Consider the following 22,609-nt stretch of genomic DNA (forward strand, 5'->3'; position numbering starts at 1 on the left):
GTCAGTCCACCACTCGTGGCAAAGACAGTAAAATCGACAAGTCATGCAGAATAGTGCGGTAGTGGTCGCGCTGAGCAGGACAACACGCTTATGTCTATTCTTTTTAGCTTACTGAGTTTGTTTTTAATCCAAACATATCATATCTATATGTTTTTGGAATCAGGGACCGACAAGGAATAAGATGAAATTGTTTTTAAATCGATTTCGGAAAATTAATTTAAATCATAATTTTTATATTTTTAATTTTCAGAGCTTGTTTGTAATCCAAATATAACATATGTATATGTTTTTTGGAATCAGAAAATGACGAAGAATAAGATGAAATTGTTTTTGGATCGTTTAATAAAAAAAATTAATTTTAATTACAAGTTTCCGATTTTTAATGACCAAACTCATTCATTAGTTTTTAAGCCACCAAGCTCAAATGCAATACCAAAGTCCGGCCTTCGTCAAAAATTGCTTTGCGAAAATTTCAATAAATTTGATTGAAAAATGAGGGTGTGACAGTGCCGGATATGACGTCATCAAAGGTATTTATTGAAAAAATGAAAAGAAACGTTCGGGGATATCATTCCCAGGAACTCTCATGTCAAATTTCATAAAGATCGGTTGAGTAGTTTAGTCTGAATCGCTCTACACACACACACGCACAGACAGACACACACACACACACACACACACACACACACACACACACACACACACACACACACACACACACACACACATACACCACGACCCTCGTCTCGATTCCCCCTCTATGTTAAAACATTTAGTCAAAACTTGACTAAATGTAAAAAAAAAACTGTGTTGATCTGTATGCGGCATTCGCTGCGCGTCGGAACTGGAATTCCGACACCTGTGTTTAGCGTTGGCTGCGTGCCGGCACTTGAGTTCCGACGGATATCACGAATTTTTAACGGTGTAAACGGTCCTGCTGACCAAGGGAAACAACCCCTGCAATGAACTTCTATCTGTCTACAGTGGTACCATTCACTGTAAACAGTTCCTTCCCTTAAATTGTTGGGATTAATAAAAATTTTGTTGACGGTGTGCGACCCACGTGTTTTGACTTTTCCAAGATGGCGGATCGTTCTGCTGAGACGTAGTAACTTGAAAAGAGTGCTAGAACGTGTTATTCAGTACGGTTCTGATCTTGACCTCAGTGATGATGATAGTGGAGATGATATTTTAGATTCTGGTGACGATTTTGTGCCAATGGACGATCATTTGGGTGATGATTCAGGCAATGCAAGTGTCGATCATGACATTGTGTATGATGAACCCATGACGTAGAAAGTTTTTTTGTTTTGCTTCAAATTGGATATTTTGCGTGGATATGAAGACAACAAAAGGTATGTACTTTCAAATGTTTCATATATTTTCTAAAAGAGTAAGTTTCAAACTTTGCAAAAACATAAGGTATGTAAGGTTATCTTGTGTTGTTGATTTTTAATATTTTTTTCAAAATGGCTCTAAATCGCGCGTTGGCAGGGAACACAGGGGAAATTTAGCTGCGCAGCGAATGAGTTACCAATGGAAAACAAGTGGCAGTGGCAAAAGAACAACACTCTAAAGTAATGATAAATGCAATCAACACAGTTTTTCGTACAATTTGATCTATGCTAGTCAATCCAGACAGAATGTTGTACAGCTGTTCAAGCTTAATTTCTGCTATCAACTAAAAACTAAAGATACCCCTCCCTTACTCGTCACGCCGAAAATCAATACAGCACTTGTTTTTAGGCTATTCTTCATGTCTGCTATATTTTCAATTCTGTAAGGCTCCCTTCCTGACTGGTTACGTCGGAAATCAAGTCAGCACTTTTTGTTTAATATGTTTCTCCTACATGTCCAACATTTTAGAGCCCACTCCCTAACTGGTAACGTCAATAATCAAGGCATCACTTGTTTTTATACTACTCTTAATTTCTTGTTATTTTTAACACTTGAGGGCCCCCTCTATAACTGGTAACGCCGAAAACCAAAACAGTATTTATAGGCCGCTATTCTTCATTTCTCTTATATTTTCAAAACAAAGATTCAGGCGCTCAGGCGAAACACACAAAAGGCTGCATCAGTGGATAGCTGATAACCAAAGCCACCTAGAACGCATCTTCCCTCGGAGTAATTATCCTTTACCATCGTTTCAAGAGCCACCGCTACGCATCCGGAAGTGGAAACACAAGCTTTCACGCATGCCAAAAGACTGGTAGCCCGGATGTCGGCCAAGATGGTGGAAGCTGAAGAGAAGGTCACGGTTCCTGGTTCCCGTCTCAGTTTGGTGCACATGTCACCATGGGCGTAAGTCACTGCTGTAACGTAGAGAAGCAAAGGTTTGCAAGAAGGATAGTAATAGTGAACAGCTATCGGTGTTGTAAAGGTGCTGGGTATCTATAGTGCATTTAGGGATGGAGTCTAGTATACCCCTTATAAAAGTGATACGGCTTTGTTTTTTGAATTGACATTTTCTGTATGTTCAAGGGACGATAAAACCACAAAAAAACGAACACAATAAGGCTTAACGTGCTAACTTCTGAGATAACGACTAAAACTTGACTATGCGTATCATACTTTAAAACCAAACACTAAAAAATAAATTACTTACATTCTACTATGAATATGGAAACAAATAAACGAATAAAGGATTATATCTAGAAAACAAAATCACTGATAGAGGAACACAATAGAACACAAAACATAATTACTCAACAATTACTCCACTAATAAATTCGAAAAAAGCCGACTTTGTATTGTGTGTCTTTTCCTTTCCCAGTCTTTCGACTACGTTACAAGGAAGGATATGCAAAGAACTGATTTAAATCAGCTATCAATCTCTTAAATGCTTTTTTTCCTCCACTTAAACTTATTGATTCAATGGTGATTCGTATGCAAAAGTATGATACCTTGTGTCGTGTTTTTCCTTTCGCCACTCTCAGTCGCAAAGGAGACACAACGAGTTGTGTAGGTTCTGTAGATTTATTAACAGCTGGAAGAACGGTGACAATATCTCTCAGCACAGTGTAAGAAAGAACAAGTGCAAGACTGGTAAAGAACAACAATACGTGTGCGCAGCCCTACTTATATAGTTAATGGACATACGAGAATATTCGGGAAACATCGACACTAATCTGGTTAGATCTACACAGTTCCGTCTGTCCGATGAGCGTCTACGCTTACGTCATGAGTGACTGCGCACTAAATCAAAGTAAGTTCCATAATGTTCTTTATCCTTCCATTCGATTCCAGTGGTATCTAGCGATCTCCACAACACCTCCCCACCTAAACTGATGCTACTCCTCAAGCATCAACAGCAAAGTCTCTCTGTGGGTTTGCGTGTTCTCTTTGACCGTCTTGGATTGTCTGGTCCATACTCTGGAACGGATGGAGTACCTTTGGGTTTGGTCTGTCTCCGAGTTTGTGGCACAGTTTCCAAGATCTCCATGGGGTGATCTGTTACAAGTTCAGAAACAGTGTCCACTTCCTCACCAGGTTCATTGTCTTCCTCAGTGGTGTAGCGTGGCTGTAGCTGTTCCCAGTGTCGTCTCCATACTGGACCATGAGGAATGACCATGACGTTGAAGCAGCGAGTACCCAGAGACTTCTTGACGACTGCTGGTACCCATCGGGGTTGTTTGTCTCGGCGAGGTCCATGGTACAGAGCATACACAGGATCTCCGGCCTTGTACTGTCTGGTTACCTTGACGACAGCTTTCGAGTCTGGAGTCATCTGAGACTTGGATGCCTCCTTGGATTGCTTGCCCTGAGCGATGTGGGCTGGCGAGGGCAGCAGAGTGTCGATCCTTGTCCGTAACTGCCTGGAATTCAAGAGTTCACTCGGAGAGAAACCACAGGATGTCGGCGTTCTCCGGTACTGCATCAAGAACTCTTGAAGAGCACGCTTCGGTGGCAAAGAAGATTTTCTCAGTGCTTGTTTGAATGTCTGCACCAAACGTTCGGCGGCTCCATTGATAGCAGGATGATATGGTGCATGCCCCTGTCGGGTGCGTGATCCCCCGTTCCTTGCACCAGCTCTGAAATTCTTCAGAAGTGAAGGTCGGCGCGTTGTCAGTGACAAGTGTGTCAGGCAATCCAAAATGAGCAAAATCTTCTTCCAGCAGGTCTAGAGTGGCTCTAGAGGACGTGGATGACGTAGGATGAATGCATGGATACTTGGAGTAAGCATCCGTGATCACCAGCCAGTCTCTACCCATGAAGTTGATTGCATGGTCCAGGTGTAAGCGGCTCCACGGCTTTTCTGGTAGCATCCATGGGTGAACTGTCGGTCCTGGATTGTTATGGGTACATCCAACCTAGGAGTATCTTGGGGAACTTCACCGAGGATCGCGTTGACAAGCTCTGCTTTCGTGACTCTCTTCACGGAAGCCTGGGAATGTCGTTCCCGATTCTGATGTTGCTTTTTTCTACAGACAGCTTCCAAATGTCCTGTGACGTCACAGTATTGGCATTTGGCTTCTTTGCAGGGGCAGTCTGTTGCTTTGTGGGCCTTTCCACATCGGTAGCACTTCCTGTCTGTGAAATTAGACTGATTGTGGTTCTTTCGTGGACCCGTAGTCTTGTTCTGGTGGACCTTGTTGACTGGCATGGTCTTGGAACCGTAGACAGTTTCCTTGGCAACCTTCGCTGCGTCTTCAGTCTCAATCGCGACTTGGACAGCACGTGCGAAATCCAGCTCTGTGTCCTTGATCTTGAATAGAGCCTTTAAGACAGCCTCATTGTTGACAGAACATATGAATCTCTGTCTCAGAGCTTCGTCTTGTGGGTTTTTGATCGAAGGAAAGTCACAGGTAGCGGCGTCTTGGCGTATGCGCGCTGCTAACTCCTGGAGAGTTTCGCCTGGCTTCCGTTTCATGTCACTCCAGAACTTGAAACGTTCACGCACTATGAAGAGTTTCGGGTCGAACTGTTCTTTCATGAATTTGACAATTTCGTCCATTGTCAAACTGTTGATGTCCTTGGGCGGATTTTGCTGAGTAGCCAGATTTGCCAGTTGTTTGTAGACCGTAGCAGTCTGATTCGTCAAGAAAACTTGAGCCTTGCGCTGCTCCGGCACGGAGTTGGCGACCACAAACGTGCAAAATCTTGACCAGTAGTCAGGCCACAGTTCCGATGTTGCATCAAACGCAACAAAAGATGGGATTGCAGCTGCCTGTGTAGTAATGGGAAAACGTAGATTGGAAGCACTCGGATCGTCGTAGCTTTCCTCCTTGGCAGAAGCTGCGGCACCACTGAACACTTTCATCATCATCTCCATCTGGTGCCTTTGTTGCTCCATATCTTCTTTGTGCTGGCGTTGCTGTTGCTCCAACTGCTCCCTTAGAAGCGTTATCAGCTGCTCTGTTTCCGTCATTTTGCAGTAATAAGTCACTCCGAATAGACAAGGGAAATAACTGTCGGCGATGCCAGTTGTCGTGTTTTTCCTTTCGCCACTCTCAGTCGCAAAGGAGACACAACGAGTTGTGTAGGTTCTGTAGATTTATTAACAGCTGGAACAACGGTGACAATATCGGGAAACATCGACACTAATCTGGTTAGATCTACACAGTTCCGTCTGTCCGATGAGCGTCTACGCTTACGTCATGAGTGACTGCGCACTAAATCAAAGTAAGTTCCATAATGTTCTTTATCCTTCCATTCGATTCCAGTGGTATCTAGCGATCTCCACAACACCTTGTATTCAAGTTTTCTACATTATCTTCAAAATAAGGGCTTTGACACTTCCTTTTCTTGTTATTTATCTCCTTATCAATCCTTGCACTTACATAAAAACCAGCTTTTAAAAATGTTATGTCACTTTTGATTACTTTTTTCTCTCAGACGTAGACTAGAAGCATTTCTTTCTGTCAAAATTGGTAGGGCGTAGGGATAGTAGAAGCAGCACAGTTCCAAGTTACTACATTAAGGGGTATTCATATTTGTGCTTCGGTTAAATGAAAACCTTACTTTAGATGTAAGAAAATGTTAGAAATGTCTTACCACTTGTACACGTTTTATTTAATATTTGTGTGTTTCATGCTTAACATTTAGTTTTAAAAGGGGGAACAAGTTCTTTATTTAGTAATGTATCAGTAAAGTAACTGTGTTATGTACTCTATTTTGTTCCTCTATCAGTGCTCTTCATGCGTGATCATGTGGTTGTTGATTTGTTTACATGTGCACAGTAGAATCTAAGTAATTTCTTCAGTAGTGGTTTGTTAAAATAAAAGTCTGATAACCCATCGTCAAGTTTCAGTCGTTATCACAGATATTAGCACGTTTAGCTATATTGCTTCGTTGTTTCTGGTCTCAAGTTATCACTCCGGCCTTGAAATTACAGAAAAATCGGTTTACGGCCTTTTGCTTTGAGCTCACAGCTTAATCCAAATTCAGTACTAGTCCTCTGATAAAGTATGTTTTCGCCAATAAAAAAACACCTACCAGAATGCTATTGTTTGTGAGCTCTTAAGATAATTTAAAGCGCTAATTCATGTTTAGGGAATTCCATCTTATTTCCGTGTGATACTCTTGAAAGCGTCAATTTTTTTGTATTGCAATAGCTTTGACGCACGTGCAAGTATGCAAAAACAAACACTTGTATACGTACACCTGTACCAGGAGGCGTCCTAAGTCCTCGAACACAATATTCTTAAAGAAAGGCAAAGCACTAACCGTCAGTTGCTTCTCTCAAAGTCGTTGGAACTTCCTTCGTCGTGTTTGTTGTTGCAGCGGTAGTCATGATAACGGTTGTGCTGTCGGAATCTTTTGTGTATTCTGAAAAAGTTTAGGTTTTGATATATATATATTTCTGAGTGTAGAGAGACAGGGTGCTCCCCTTGACTATGCGTATCATACTTTAAAACCAAACACTAAAAAATAAATTACTTACATTCTACTATGAATATGGAAACAAATAAACGAATAAAGGATTATATCTAAAAAAAATCACTGATAGAGGAACACAATAGAACACAAAACATAATTACTCAACAATTACTCCACTAATAAATTCGAAAAAAGCCGACTTTGTATTGTGTGTCTTTTCCTTTCCCAGTCTTTCGACTACGTTACAAGGAAGGATATGCAAAGAACTGATTTAAATCAGCTATCAATCTCTTAAATTCGTCGCGATATAACCTTCGTGGTTGAAAACGACGTTAAACACCAAATAAAGAAAGAAATCTCTTAAATGCTTTTTTTTCCTCCACTTAAACTTATTGATTCAATGGTGATTCGTATGCAAAAGTATGATACCTTGTGTCGTGTTTTTCCTTTCGCCACTCTCAGTCGCAAAGGAGACACAACGAGTTGTGTAGGTTCTGTAGATTTATTAACAGCTGGAAGAACGGTGACAATATCTCTCAGCACAGTGTAAGAAAGAACAAGTGCAAGACTGGTAAAGAACAACAATACGTGTGCGCAGCCCTACTTATATAGTTAATGGACATACGAGAATATTCGGGAAACATCGACACTAATCTGGTTAGATCTACACAGTTCCGTCTGTCCGATGAGCGTCTACGCTTACGTCATGAGTGACTGCGCACTAAATCAAAGTAAGTTCCATAATGTTCTTTATCCTTCCATTCGATTCCAGTGGTATCTAGCGATCTCCACAACACCTCCCCACCTAACAGACATGGGACTGGTCCGAATTTTATCGGAATTCCGATATTTTCCTTAGCTCACAGACCATTCTTGAGATCGATGCAAATTCGTTGAGAAAAAAAAAGGGGGGGTGGTGGTGGTATGAACCGTTCAGCTGAAACTGTCTGCGTCTGAAGTCGCCCAGCACTCGCGTGAACCCATAGCAGTATCATGGGTCGCGTTTGATTGGCTGTCGATCTCCGACGATTATCGCCTAGGCCTAATTATTCACCGATGGCGGTTTGCGGGTTGTTTTAATTGGCTGCCGATCTCCAAACGCCGAAGGTGAAAAAGGTAGCATCATGGCGTCTGGATTCCGTATTGTTTTGTCGGCTGTGGAAGCTCTTACGATCGACGACCAAAGTGTGAAAAACAAATGGAAAGCCAACTGGCTGTCAGAAGAAGTGACTGTCATTATCAACAAGAAAGAAAGGCGCCAGCTCATTGGCGACAGTATCGCCAAGATATCCATTCCCGGTCAGGCCGTGTGCACGTGGTGCGACAACGGCCACTGCGTGGTGAAATACGGACTCGGTGGAAAAAATGTGTTGGTTCTGAAAGTTTTCAAGTCAGTTTTGTGTGTGTGTGATTGTTATAAATTACACTTTTGTTTAAAATGCTAAAACATATTATTCTTGTGGTTTTTATTGCTTTTTAAAAAGGCATGATCTAATTTTTTGCTATCAGAAGAGGCCCCAAAATGGCCTTTATAATTCTAACATACATTTTCCGTCCCCCCTGAACCCCCAACCGGGGCGTTGCCCCTGGACCCCGGCTTACTTTCCTACTTTTGGAACATTTGCTGGTCTCATGTCTGCACATAAACTGATGCTACTCCTCAAGCATCAACAGCAAAGTCTCTCTGTGGGTTTGCGTGTTCTCTTTGACCGTCTTGGATTGTCTGGTCCATACTCTGGAACGGATGGAGTACCTTTGGGTTTGGTCTGTCTCCGAGTTTGTGGCACAGTTTCCAAGATCTCCATGGGGTGATCTGTTACAAGTTCAGAAACAGTGTCCACTTCCTCACCAGGTTCATTGTCTTCCTCAGTGGTGTAGCGTGGCTGTAGCTGTTCCCAGTGTCGTCTCCATACTGGACCATGAGGAATGACCATGACGTTGAAGCAGCGAGTACCCAGAGACTTCTTGACGACTGCTGGTACCCATCGGGGTTGTTTGTCTCGGCGAGGTCCATGGTACAGAGCATACACAGGATCTCCGGCCTTGTACTGTCTGGTTACCTTGCCGACAGCTTTCGAGTCTGGAGTCATCTGAGACTTGGATGCCTCCTTGGATTGCTTGCCCTGAGCGATGTGGGCTGGCGAGGGCAGCAGAGTGTCGATCCTTGTCCGTAACTGCCTGGAATTCAAGAGTTCACTCGGAGAGAAACCACAGGATGTCGGCGTTCTCCGGTACTGCATCAAGAACTCTTGAAGAGCACGCTTCGGTGGCAAAGAAGATTTTCTCAGTGCTTGTTTGAATGTCTGCACCAAACGTTCGGCGGCTCCATTGGTAGCAGGATGATAATTATGGTGCATGCCCCTGTCAGGTGCGTGATCCCCCGTTCCTTGCACCAGCTCTGAAATTCTTCAGAAGTGAAGGTCGGCGCGTTGTCAGTGACAAGTGTGTCAGGCAATCCAAAATGAGCAAAATCTTCTTCCAGCAGGTCTAGAGTGACTCTAGAGGACGTGGATGACGTAGGATGAATGCATGGATACTTGGAGTAAGCATCCGTGATCACCAGCCAGTCTCTACCCATGAAGTTGATTGCATGGTCCAGGTGTAAGCGGCTCCACGGCTTTTCTGGTAGCATCCATGGGTGAACTGTCGGTCCTGGATTGTTATGGGTACATCCAACCTAGGAGTATCTTGGGGAACTTCACCGAGGATCGCGTTGACAAGCTCTGCTTTCGTGACTCTCTTCACGGAAGCCTGGGAATGTCGTTCCCGATTCTGATGTTGCTTTTTTCTACAGACAGCTTCCAAATGACCTGTGACGTCACAGTATCGGCATTTGGCTTCTTTGTAGGGGCAGTCTGTTGCTTTGTGGGCCTTTCCACATCGGTAGCACTTCCTGTCTGTGAAATTAGACTGATTGTGGTTCTTTCGTGGACCCGTAGTCTTGTTCTGGTGGACCTTGTTTACTGGCATGGTCTTGGAACCGTAGACAGTTTCCTTGGCAACCTTCGCTGCGTCTTCAGTCTCAATCGCGACTTGGACAGCACGTGCGAAATCCAGCTCTGTGTCCTTGATCTTGAATAGAGCCTTTAAGACAGCCTCATTGTTGACAGAACATATGAATCTCTGTCTCAGAGCTTCGTCTTGTGGGTTTTTGATCGAAGGAAAGTCACAGGTAGCGGCGTCTTGGCGTATGCGCGCTGCTAACTCCTGGAGAGTTTCGCCTGGCTTCCGTTTCATGTCACTCCAGAACTTGAAACGTTCACGCACTATGAAGAGTTTCGGGTCGAACTGTTCTTTCATGAATTTGACAATTTCGTCCATTGTCAAACTGTTGATGTCCTTGGGCGGATTTTGCTGAGTAGCCAGATTTGCCAGTTGTTTGTAGACCGTAGCAGTCTGATTCGTCAAGAAAACTTGAGCCTTGCGCTGCTCCGGCACGGAGTTGGCGACCACAAACGTGCAAAATCTTGACCAGTAGTCAGGCCACAGTTCCGATGTTGCATCAAACGCAACAAAAGATGGGATTGCAGCTGCCTGTGTAGTAATGGGAAAACGTAGATTGGAAGCACTCGGATCGTCGTAGCTTTCCTCCTTGGCAGAAGCTGCGGCACCACTGAACACTTTCATCATCATCTCCATCTGGTGCCTTTGTTGCTCCATATCTTCTTTGTGCTGGCGTTGCTGTTGCTCCAACTGCTCCCTTAGAAGCGTTATCAGCTGCTCTGTTTCCGTCATTTTGCAGTAATAAGTCACTCCGAATAGACAAGGGAAATAACTGTCGGCGATGCCAGTTGTCGTGTTTTTCCTTTCGCCACTCTCAGTCGCAAAGGAGACACAACGAGTTGTGTAGGTTCTGTAGATTTATTAACAGCTGGAACAACGGTGACAATATCGGGAAACATCGACACTAATCTGGTTAGATCTACACAGTTCCGTCTGTCCGATGAGCGTCTACGCTTACGTCATGAGTGACTGCGCACTAAATCAAAGTAAGTTCCATAATGTTCTTTATCCTTCCATTCGATTCCAGTGGTATCTAGCGATCTCCATAACACCTTGTATTCAAGTTTTCTACATTATCTTCAAAATAAGGGCTTTGACACTTCCTTTTCTTGTTATTTATCTCCTTATCAATCCTTGCACTTACATAAAAACCAGCTTTTAAAAATGTTATGTCACTTTTGATTACTTTTTTCTCTCAGACGTAGACTAGAAGCATTTCTTTCTGTCAAAATTGGTAGGGCGTAGGGATAGTAGAAGCAGCACAGTTCCAAGTTACTACATTAAGGGGTATTCATATTTGTGCTTCGGTTAAATGAAAACCTTACTTTAGATGTAAGAAAATGTTAGAAATGTCTTACCACTTGTACACGTTTTATTTAATATTTGTGTGTTTCATGCTAAACATTTAGTTTTAAAAGGGGGAACAAGTTCTTTATTTAGTAATGTATCAGTAAAGTAACTGTGTTATGTACTCTATTTTGTTCCTCTATCAGTGCTCTTCATGCGTGATCATGTGGTTGTTGATTTGTTTACATGTGCACAGTAGAATCTAAGTAATTTCTTCAGTAGTGGTTTGTTAAAATAAAAGTCTGATAACCCATCGTCAAGTTTCAGTCGTTATCACAGATATTAGCACGTTTAGCAATATTGCTTCGTTGTTTCTGGTCTCAAGTTATCACTCCGGCCTTGAAATTACAGAAAAATCGGTTTACGGCCTTTTGCTTTGAGCTCACAGCTTAATCCAAATTCAGTACTAGTCCTCTGATAAAGTATGTTTTCGCCAATAAAAAAACACCTACCAGAATGCTATTGTTTGTGAGCTCTTAAGATAATTTAAAGCGCTAATTCATGTTTAGGGAATTCCATCTTATTTCCGTGTGATACTCTTGAAAGCGTCAATTTTTTTGTATTGCAATAGCTTTGACGCACGTGCAAGTATGCAAAAACAAACACTTGTATACGTACACCTGTACCAGGAGGCGTCCTAAGTCCTCGAACACAATATTCTTAAAGAAAGGCAAAGCACTAACCGTCAGTTGCTTCTCTCAAAGTCGTTGGAACTTCCTTCGTCGTGTTTGTTGTTGCAGCGGTAGTCATGATAACGGTTGTGCTGTCGGAATCTTTTGTGTATTCTGAAAAAAGTTTAGGTTTTGATATATATATTTCTGAGTGTAGAGAGACAGGGTGCTCCCCTCCCCCAAAATAGCCTCTTTTTTTTTGCTTCCAAATGTGTGTTTGACCTGATGTTCATTTGATGTTCTGTAGAGGTATAGAAGAGACCCTGACGTTAACGAGGATATAAAGTTAAATAACATTGGTCTACGCACACCGAGTCATGAATCCAAAACGGCGGATGCTTATTTTGCGACCAGATCGACGTTTTTGTAAGTTGGACTTTGACAGCGTACATGTAGGCTTACAATTTGGAAAGCTTTTGAATCCTTTGAAGCCAAACAATAAGATGCAAGGCAATCCTAACACTGGAAAATGTCCTTTTGGCTACCAACTTTCAGTTCAAACTGGTGGGTTGGTTGATGGAATATTATTGAGTCACTTGAGAAAAAGTGACTCTATGTAATCGGTCAGTGTTAGTCTGTCCGGCCGGCCGTCCGTAGACACCACCTTAACGTTGGACTTTTCTCGGAAACTATCAAAGCGATCGGGCTCATATTTTGTTTAGTCGTGACCTCCAATGACCTCTACACTTTAACGATGGTTTCGTTGACCTTTGACCTTTTTCAAGGTCACAGGTCAGCGTCAAAGGAAAAATTAGACATTTTATATCTTTGACAAAGTTCATCGGATGTGATTGAAACTTTGTAGGATTATTCTTTACATCAAAGTATTTACATCTGTAGCCTTTTACGAACGTTATCAGAAAAACAAGGGAGATAACTAGCCTTTTCTGTTCGGCAACACACAACTTAACGTTGGGCTTTTCTCGGAAACTATAAAAGTGACCGGGCTCAAATTTTATGTGAACGTGACTCATTGTGTTGTGAATAGCAATTTCTTCCTGTCCATCTGATGCCTCATATAATATTCAGAACTGCGAAAGTGACTCGATCGAGCGTTTGCTCTTCTTGTTTTGTATTGTCTCTTCAGCAGTTAAAACAGATTATAGGATTCACAGTAAAAACATTGACCATTAAGATTCTCATTCGAACTTCCCTGGTTCTTTTCGCGAGGGGGTGTAATATCTAACACTTCCGTCTTAGGATACTATACAAAGGTAAACTTATTTTCGCAAAATGTCATGAAACTTATTGCATCAAGGAACCTATTAGTATCCTTTTTTTTATTAAGAGAGCACCCAAAAGATTGAAATTGAACGAAGCATAAAAGCAAAAACAACCGGAAGCAATTTAATTTATAGAAAAACATCGTTAAAAAAAAAGTAGCAATCCAACGACGAACTTTGAAGTTTGTTCTCACCATACAAGACAGATCCATAGCAGCCAAACACAGCAAAGGGGAAGAGGGGTAACACGAAAGACTAAAAATTATAGACAAGACTCACCGCTGAGACTATCGAGAGGAAAGATCCCAGATGCGGGGTCGCATGTCAAGGGGTAGATGTGAACCTCTCGGTATTTAGCGATGTGTTTGTCATAGTACCGCAGACAGGCCACCTTCCCCGAGAACGCTGGCAAGGTCGGATCGCGAGAAGCCCCGATCCTGACGTCCCCAGTCCCGCGCAGGACTGTGTTGTTGACCACATCCATGTCCTCTTTCTCATCAACCGTCTCAGAGTCGTAGTCGTCGTACATCAGCTTAAACTTCATTTTGTTAAACCCCATGAAGGTCAAGGTCAGGAATGTCCACCTGTCCTTTCGCAGGGCAACCTTGTCCGTTTTGATCCTGTAGACTTTGCCGTTCGTGTCCTGCGCTTCCGCGCCGAGTTGGTTTTGGGCTTGCATCAAGCGAACGCCGCCTGTACCGTCCCAGTACTCCAGGATGACGCCGTCAACATTCACAGCGGTAGGTTTGATCGTCATGACCCATGAGAAGACTGACGTCGCGTTCAGGTCACCGTCCGTGTTGGGAATCTCCACGTAGGACGACGGATCCCCTCTGAACTCCAAGGAACCGTTGATGGAGTCGTTGAAGGGTCCAGGTGCGAGGTGGACGTCGTGAAGAACGGCATAGAGAGAGTGCGAGTTGGGGCTGACCGTGTGGTGAGCCGAGTCCAGCAGCCAGACGCGAGTCGGCGTGTAGTCGTGTTCCTCCAGAGAGAGGAGAAAGGGGTCTCCAGTGCCTAAAAACGCACATGTGGTGAACAAGAAAACAGTTATTTGTTGAAGAGTGAATGAGAACAAGCTTTGAAGTCTTTCAAGCATTAAAACAAGAATAAGAATGAAGATTTTGTTTTAAGACCGAGATTACATATATACAAATACAATGGTGGTAACAAACAATAATAATCTTACACTCGAACATTTAAACCTCAGATACAAGGCGTTGTGAGATACTAAGAATGAAAAGAAAATGAAAAGAAACAAGAAAGGATGTGAATACCTTCAAGACAAATGGGTTGATGTACATGCACACACACACAAAACAGATTTTCTTGAAGTATGTCCTCACGGATTTTCGGCCAATGTAATTATCCAAATTAAACCAGTTTATGCAATTGTTCAAAAGGAAGAAAAACAAGTCGCGTAAGGCGTAATTACTACATTTAGTCAAGCTGTGGAACTCACAGAATGAAACTGAACGTAGTCCGCCGCTAGTGCAAAAGGCAGTGAAAGTGACGAGCCTGTTTGGCGCGGCAGCGGTTGCGCTGTGCTTCATAGCACGCTTTACTGTACCTCTCTTCGTTTTAACTTTCTGAGCGTGTTTTTAATCCAAACATATCATATCTATATGTTTTTTTAATCAGGAACCGACAAGGAATAAGATTAAAGTGTTTTTAAATTGATTTCGAAAATTTAATTTTGATCATAATTTTTTTTTTTTAATTTTCAGAGCTTGTTTTTAATCCAAATATAACATATTTATATGTTTTTGGAATCAGAAAATGATGAAGAATAAGATGAACGTAAATTTGGATCGTTTTATAAAAAAAATTGTTTTTTTACAATTTTCAGACTTTTAATGACCAAAGTCATTAATTAATTTTTAAGCCACCAAGCTGAAATGCAATACCAAACCCCGGCCTTCGTCGAAGATTGCTTGGCCAAAATTTCAATAAATTTGATGGAAAAATGAGGGTGTGACAGTGCCGCCTCAACTTTTACAAAAAACCGGATATGACGTCATCAAAGACATTTATCGAAAAAATGAAAAAAATGTCCGGGGATATCATACATAGGAACTCTCATGTCGAATTTCATAAAGATCGGTCCAGTAGTTTACTCTGAATCGCTCTACACACACACACACGCACACACACACACACACACACACACATATACACCATGACCCTCGTCTCGATTCCCCCTCTATGTTAAAACATTTAGTCAAAACTTGACTAAATGTAAAAACGGGTTTCTTCCGAAGAGAGACTTTAACAGCATCTTTAAAAGATAAGCTTTTTTCCTTCCGTTCTCCATTTATATCTGCTGCAAAAGGAAGGCATACTTACCGAATTTCAGCTGAAGAAGAAGAGCAAGTATTACGAAGACGAACGTGTTCATGGTCGTTGGTGTACTGCACAACCCCAGCTCTGTCCCAAGAAAGGAAAAACAAAGTAGAAAGAGAAAAAAAGAAAAAGAACTCAGTTTGAGGTTTCTTTTGACAGCGAAATCACGAATGATACAACTTCTTACTGTCTGTCGAAGGAATACATAATATAAATGTTTCTTTCTCGCAAACAACAAAGTGTTGTGTTAGTTTCCTCATAATAGTACTAGCAGGAGGAGGAGCAGGCGCAGAAGCAGTAGCTGAAGAAGTATAATATCCCTGCTTCAATCCACGGGATTATCTGGTGCCAACAGGCGAACGACAAGAAGATCTGGTGCCAATTAGTTTATGAGTTGATTAGTCGCTTGGTGGGTTGGCTGGTTGGTTGACAGAACAAATTGTAAAATATTAGTCATTAAATTACTGAATACGTTATTTGTTTACTTATAACTGAGCTGAATTGTTCACAAATCTAAATTCTGAAATACCTTTCTCTCTTGAGGCTCCAACGACGTTGCTTGTACTGGCTCAGTCTTATGTGGTGTGTGGAAGAAAACTTCCCAAAGGAATAAATAGGCGGCCGTACGTAACCTGAGGCACGTACTATATCCTAGAAAGTCATCACTGCCTGGGAGTTGTTTGGGTGGGTGGAGCCAAATGCAGAGCTAAACGAGTTAAAGTGACAACCGAAAACATACATTACGTGTTTTGAACAGTGTTGGTTCGGTTTGACGTTGCTATGTTCGGCTTTGTTCTCGTTCTGTCTTTTGTTTTGCTTTCTTATCTTTCGTTTTGTCTTGTTTTCTGGCCTTCTTTTATCTTTCAGTTCTTTTCTTTTCTTGTGTTCTTTTGTTCTTTTATTTTATTTTTTTCTTTATTTCATTCTCTTATTTTTGTTTCTTCTTTTGTGGTTGCTGTTGCTGCTGTTGTTGCTGTTGCTGCTGTTGTTGCTTTTGTTGTTTGGGCTTGTCTGTTTGTAGATAGGTATGTCTGTCCGTAATTTTCTGTTTACGTCGTTTGCTTTAGAATTTGAATAGCTTATAAAATCTGTTATGCACTGCTGTTCTTTTTCCCAAATGATGATGATGATGATGATGATGATGATGATGATGATGATGATGATGATGATGATGATGATGATGTTTCTCAGTCCTGTCTACACTACATTGGGGTGTGCACGTTAAAGATCCCACGATTGACAAAAGGGTCTTTCCTGGCAAAATTGTATAGGCATAGATAAAAATGTCCATCAAATACCCGTGGGACTTGGAATAAAAGTAAAAAAAAATTCCATCTCACACGGCATTAAGTCTCAGGAAAACATGAATACACGCATGCAGGAAGAAAAAAAAAATATGGGTAGCGCCGTATGTGTGGCAGCTCGCTTTCCCCGGGGAGAAAGCAGCCCGAATTTCCATGAGGGTAACCTCACTGGACTGTAAATCTTATCCAATTATTCGCATGGTTAATGTGTGGTTAGTATAAATATAATGGCTGCGAATAGTGTTGCCTTCACTTTGCATATATGTGACTTAGTGCAGCAACCAAAGAACCCAAAGACTTATTTACTCACTGAAAAAATGAAAACTTGATTTAACTCAAAACACCTTTGCCCCCAGTGACCACTAGACTGAAACAAAAGAGAGCAAATTTGCAAGATGCAACCAGTGCAGGTTTTTTGTAACACCATCCGCAGGGCTTAAAGGCATTTCGAAACAGCATCCGGTTTACAGAAATGGCGCAAGAAGAGTCGGACGCCTGAAACAAAAGCAGTCCATTACCAGTTATGTACGATTATCCCGCTTCGCACCTTCTATTTCCTGAACCTTTTAGGACTCCCAGATGACCTCGTTTGACTTGTAGATAGGCAAGGCTGAAGTGGTCTTACACGAAATTGAACTGTTTATGGACAAACCAAATCAACGTTTTATGTGCTTGGTTGAATGTTCGGATGGTTCTTTGAAGTTTTGACTATATCTTTTAGGTAGACTGGGAATCGAGAAGAGGGTCTGTTTGTGTGTGTGCGTGCGTGTGTGCGTGTGTGTGTGTGTGTGTGTGTGTGTGTGTGTGTGTATGTGCGCGTGCGTGCGTGCGTGTGTGTGTGTGTGTGTGTCACTGTGTGTGTGTGTGCAGAGTGTGTGTGTGTGTGTGTGTGTGTGTGTGTGTGTGTGTGTGTGTGCGAGTGTTCGTGCGTGCGTACTTGTGTGTGTGTGTGTGTGTGTGTCATTGTTTAACTGGGGTGTTTCTTTCTGTTTGCTGTCTTTTCTTCTTTCTTTTTTTTTTCTTAACTTCTTTTCTTTCTTTTCTTCTCCTTCCCTCCCTCCCTCCCTCCCTCACTCTCTATCTCTCTCTCTCTGTCTCTCTCTATCTCTCGCTTTCATCTCACTCTCTCTCTCTCTCTCTCTCTCTCTCTCTCTCTCTCTCTCTCTCTCTCTCTCTCTCTCTCTCTCTCTCTCTCTCTCTCTCTCTCTTTGCATGGGTTTTGTAACTCAACTGTCTTCGAGCCAAACATATTGTTTCAACTCGCAAAAGTAAATATTGAGTAAATCAAATAACATAGGGGTTTTAAGCGCAAGGAAAGTTCTTTATGGTATCATATTTTAAGATCACAGGTACAACAAATGACTGCTTGTGACACAACTGGCAGTTGACTTAAAGAAAACTAAAGATGTGCATTAATTAGTTTGCCAACCTTTGTCTCACAATGAAGCTGTCAATTTACTCGTAAGATTGTAACATTTCGCGTGTAGCCCCATAACGAGACTTCAGAGTGTCACTGTTGAGTCGACACTAAATAAATGCTTTGAAAATAGCTCGCTCTGTATTGAGAGCAGCAATTGAGGATGCTCTCTGGCAGTAAGCGTTACACGAAAAGATGTTTGTACTGTATGTAAACACCTGGCGGTGTATATGATCTTTCTTTCTTTTTTTCTTTATTTGATGTTTAACGTCGTTTTCAACCGTTCAAGGTTATATCGCGACGGTGTATATGATCAGACACTGAAGGTTTACATAATGTTGCCTTTAACGCCTCAGATGATATATAACAGATCGTATTACGTTGAAGAGAGATTGTGCGTATGCGTATGCATGTTTACTCATGTAGGATTTTACCCTTTCTAAAAATGATTTTTCGTTGTTTGTTCATGTTCATTAGATTTAAACTTTCCTTTGATATTGATAATTTGTGACCAGTTGACTTACTCTGGGCGATGCTTTAATACAAGAAAGTCAAGTCTGAAAGCCTTCCTTAATTGAGCTCAGTGTTGACTTCGCCAAATCTTTTTACCGAAAACTCAGCACCAAAGTTTCGTGCATTAAGCTTCGTGAAGTAGGCATCGCGAAGTCGACTTCTCCCAAATAATATCAGGCTGTGCACGCTTATTTTACTGCAGAATGTTTTGTTGCCCAATGAAACAAGAAAAGTGTCTTAATGTTGTGGTAAAAAGTAACCTCGATACCAAAACAGTATTACCCAATATTGACGGACTGTGTGATGATATCTTCTGCTATGGTCTGTTGAGACAGTGATATCAAAATCAAGACCGGAGGTCGAGATTTTGATATCACTGTCGAAACAGACCAATAGCAGAAGATATCGTCACACAGTCAGTCAATTTTAGATATATTGCTAATTCTCTGGACATTTTGTATTTACTGTAAAGAAATTACAAAAGTATTTGTCTCAGTTTTGGCTGTTTCATATCCCTCCCTCTGATTATTATTTCTTTTTGTTCACTCTTTACTTGTACTTTTAGGTATTTCAAAATGTCTTTTCTTTCAAAAAGTCTTTAGTCACTTGCTCAACTAAATTCTGGGATCATTACATTTTCATATATATTTGTTTGTTTTTAAATGTAGGTGTTTTTGTTTTTGAAGTTGGGAAGCAATAAAGAGGTCGTCGATATCAAAACTGATATCGACGGAAATGTCGTCGATATCACTTTTGCACTGAGCTCAGTTTTGCCCAATTGACCAATGGAAATCCACGTAACATATGAAATAGCAATATCAGAAAATATCATCACACAGTCAGTCAATGTTAGATATATTGCTAATTCTCTGGACATTTTGTATTTACTGTAAAGAAATTACAAAAGTATTTGTCTCAGTTTTGGCTGTTCCATATCCCTCCCTCTGATTATTATTTCTTTTTGTTCACTCTTTTCTTGTACTTTTCAGTATTTCAAAATGTCTTTTCTTTCAAAAAGTCTTTAGTCACTTGCTCAACTAAATTCTGGGATCATTACATTTTCATATATATTTGTTTGTTTTTAAATTTAGGTGTTTTTGTTTTTGAAGTGGGGAAGCAATAAAGAGGTCGTCGATATCAAAACTGATATCGACGGAAATGTCGTCGATATCATTTTTACAATGAGCTCAGTTTTGCCCAATTGACCAATGGAAAACCACGTAACATGTGAAATAGTAATATTTATCTTATATTATCCTATTTATATCCTTTATCGTATTCAATCTTATCTCTGATAATATTTTTGTCCAACCAAAATTTAAAAAAGGCTTAATTCGTACAATAAAGAAATTATTGGACGACAGTTAATGTTTAAAGTAGTCATTGAATCTCTGGTATCCCTGTTAAATGGCGAATTTCAATTTGAGTAAATAAAACAACTATGACGAATGATATTTGCCTACCAAAACCCAAAGTAGGCTACAGTAGTCATGTTATTTAAATTGTTTAACTCTAGTAACTGTGCCAAAGGGTAATGACATAAAACAATTGTAAAGTGAGTCAAATAAGGACACCAGTCCAGCACACATACACACACGCGGGCGAGCGCACACACGTGCTCACACACACACACACACACACACACACACACACACACACACACACACACACACACACACACACACACACACACACACACACACACACGCACACACACACACAGATTCAGGGACAGTTTTGCAGCTTTTGTTTTGACAGGTTTTATTTAAACGTTTTTGTATCCATTTTAACCAGCATACGAATATGTCAACACCTCATCAAAGAATTTTTCTACCGGTTTCGCTGTAGATAAAAGCATTATGCATTCACTTTGCACAAAATCAAATGCTGCGCAAAACCTACTAAAACATGCAGTACTTCTCTGCAATAGGCGTGTTTGTTATAACCATAAAACTGTCCTTAAGTTGACCTCTGCTACTTATTCAGAGTCGAAATATGTTTTTCTTTGTAATTCCCGTCAAGATGAAGAACCCTTTTAGCAATGTCAATGGGTAAACTTTGTCAGAATAACGACGTGGTTTTCCAAATATTTAGAAAAAAAATGAGTATTTTTATTTTTGAAGTGTGTTAAAGAGACTATCTTCGGTCATAGTATTTACTTGTACTATTACACACTGTTAAAACAGGAGGCAAAATCCTTTAAAGTCGGAATGTTGCATATATATACTGCAGGACAAGGCAATCAAACTAAAAGCTGTCGTGCATGCAATCCCTTAATCCTATTTTATTAAAACTTGGGTTGATTCGTGTTACTACCGAACCTTACGTCTGGGGACATAAAGGGAAAGAACCTCAGTGTTCATGCCTCCATACTCAACCAAGGAACACAACTACCACACACTACAATGGTACATCTGTGATGTTGTTTGGAATATCATTACGTAGGCTGTTCTGAAAATCCTTAGACTCTCAATCATATTATCGTTCAGCTCACCATTAATTTGTTTACGCCGTTTTCTTGAAGAATCCTGAGATGCGATTTACTTTGACATTCTGTTGAAATACCCTTCAAACACGTCAGCGCTAGTGTCGATACCCGCAATGGCCCTCACTAACTCTCGGACACCGGCATCCGGGATCCCGTTACAGGTACCTCGTAGCTGTTTCGTGAAAACAGAAAGACGTCGCAAGAGGACCAGGCCAGGGGAACATTGAGCGGGGGATATCACGAGGACACCCGAAGCCGGTGGAATTCCGGTTGATTGGGAAACTGTGTGAAGCGAGGCATTGTCATGTGTAGCATCAACCCATGAGTACTCATGTTTAGACCACGCTGGCTCCACCCTTCAAACACCACGGGCAGACAATGATGCACGTACACTCTAAGATAGCCGTACGCTGCTCCTGGAGTGGAAGTGTGACGTTATGTCCTTTTTATAAAAAATAAAAATAAAATAAAAACGAGGCCACCATCACCTTGCAAGTATTCCGAGATCTTCAATATTAGATAGGGTGGAGTCGTCTATTAATATTAAAACAGCTAATCGGTGTATTGCGCGGGGGTCGCATTCGTATTTCCAAGGCTCATCACCTGTGACGTCTTCCCAAACAGCCTTACACTCTCTATATACTGACACTTGGAGAACCTTTCTATGTACCATTAGACTCGTATTCTCTCCCGCTCATCAGAAAGGACACGAGGCACCCATCATCTGCAACGCTTATGTATTCCCAGATGCTTGTGCGATTTCACATCAACTTGTGCCGATTCAGTTCCCAATGTTTCCTGTACCTCCCAATGTGTGATTTATGCATAATCTCTGATCAGCTTTTTAACGGTAGCAACCTTTGTTGGAATAACATCACTGAACCGTCGACCTTGGCGGGTATCATCTGTCAAGATCTGTCTACCCCATTTCCTCTCACTGTATTAGTTTTAATAGTCAGTCGGCTAAGGACCGTTTTGGTTACTTTTTGGCGTCACGTTAGCAAACACTTTTTTCTGACAGATTTTAACACCACAACACTAAATCGAAAGTTTTGGGGCAATATTCCAAACCACCGGTGAGAAAAACGTTGGTTTGTGTGTATGTTTTTCTTCTTTGGCGTTACTATTCTTGTTTTGAGGGTTGGGTTCATAAAACGGACATAAAATTTAAACCGCTTGACAGAAATTATATAATTGTAAATCATTCGAAAGGGAAGGCATTCATGTACACGTTTGTGCCACTTAAAATGACGTCATTATCTGTTTGTTTTTGTGAAATTGACAAGAAGAGCGGGGTAGTAGTTGCGCTGAGAAGGATAGCACGCTTTTCTGTACCTACCATCAATTTAGTAATCGATGCGATGTAAATTATCCTAAAACTGTGGTATGATCACGACATCGTTTAGCATTTAGGATCAAATGGTGCCAATGTGTACACAATGCACTAATCACAGACAACAGTTATACACTTTACGTAC

General features: G+C 41.3%; 1 protein-coding gene across 1 annotated transcript; it reads right to left on the minus strand.

Moving 5' to 3' along the window:
• Window positions 1-7,425: 7,425 nt before the first annotated feature.
• On the minus strand, window positions 7,426-9,161 carry LOC138956634 (uncharacterized). Its single transcript, XM_070327946.1, has 2 exons — window positions 8,465-9,161; window positions 7,426-7,627 (listed from the first exon to the last, which is right to left on the minus strand). Exon 1 carries the CDS (start codon window positions 9,060-9,062, stop codon window positions 8,490-8,492), a length of 573 nt encoding a protein of 190 aa, XP_070184047.1. The 5' UTR covers window positions 9,063-9,161; the 3' UTR covers window positions 7,426-7,627; window positions 8,465-8,489.
• Between the last annotated feature and the right edge of the window lie 13,448 nt (window positions 9,162-22,609).

This window comes from Littorina saxatilis, linkage group LG2 (assembly GCF_037325665.1).
Source record: "Littorina saxatilis isolate snail1 linkage group LG2, US_GU_Lsax_2.0, whole genome shotgun sequence".
Taxonomy (NCBI): domain Eukaryota; kingdom Metazoa; phylum Mollusca; class Gastropoda; order Littorinimorpha; family Littorinidae; genus Littorina; species Littorina saxatilis.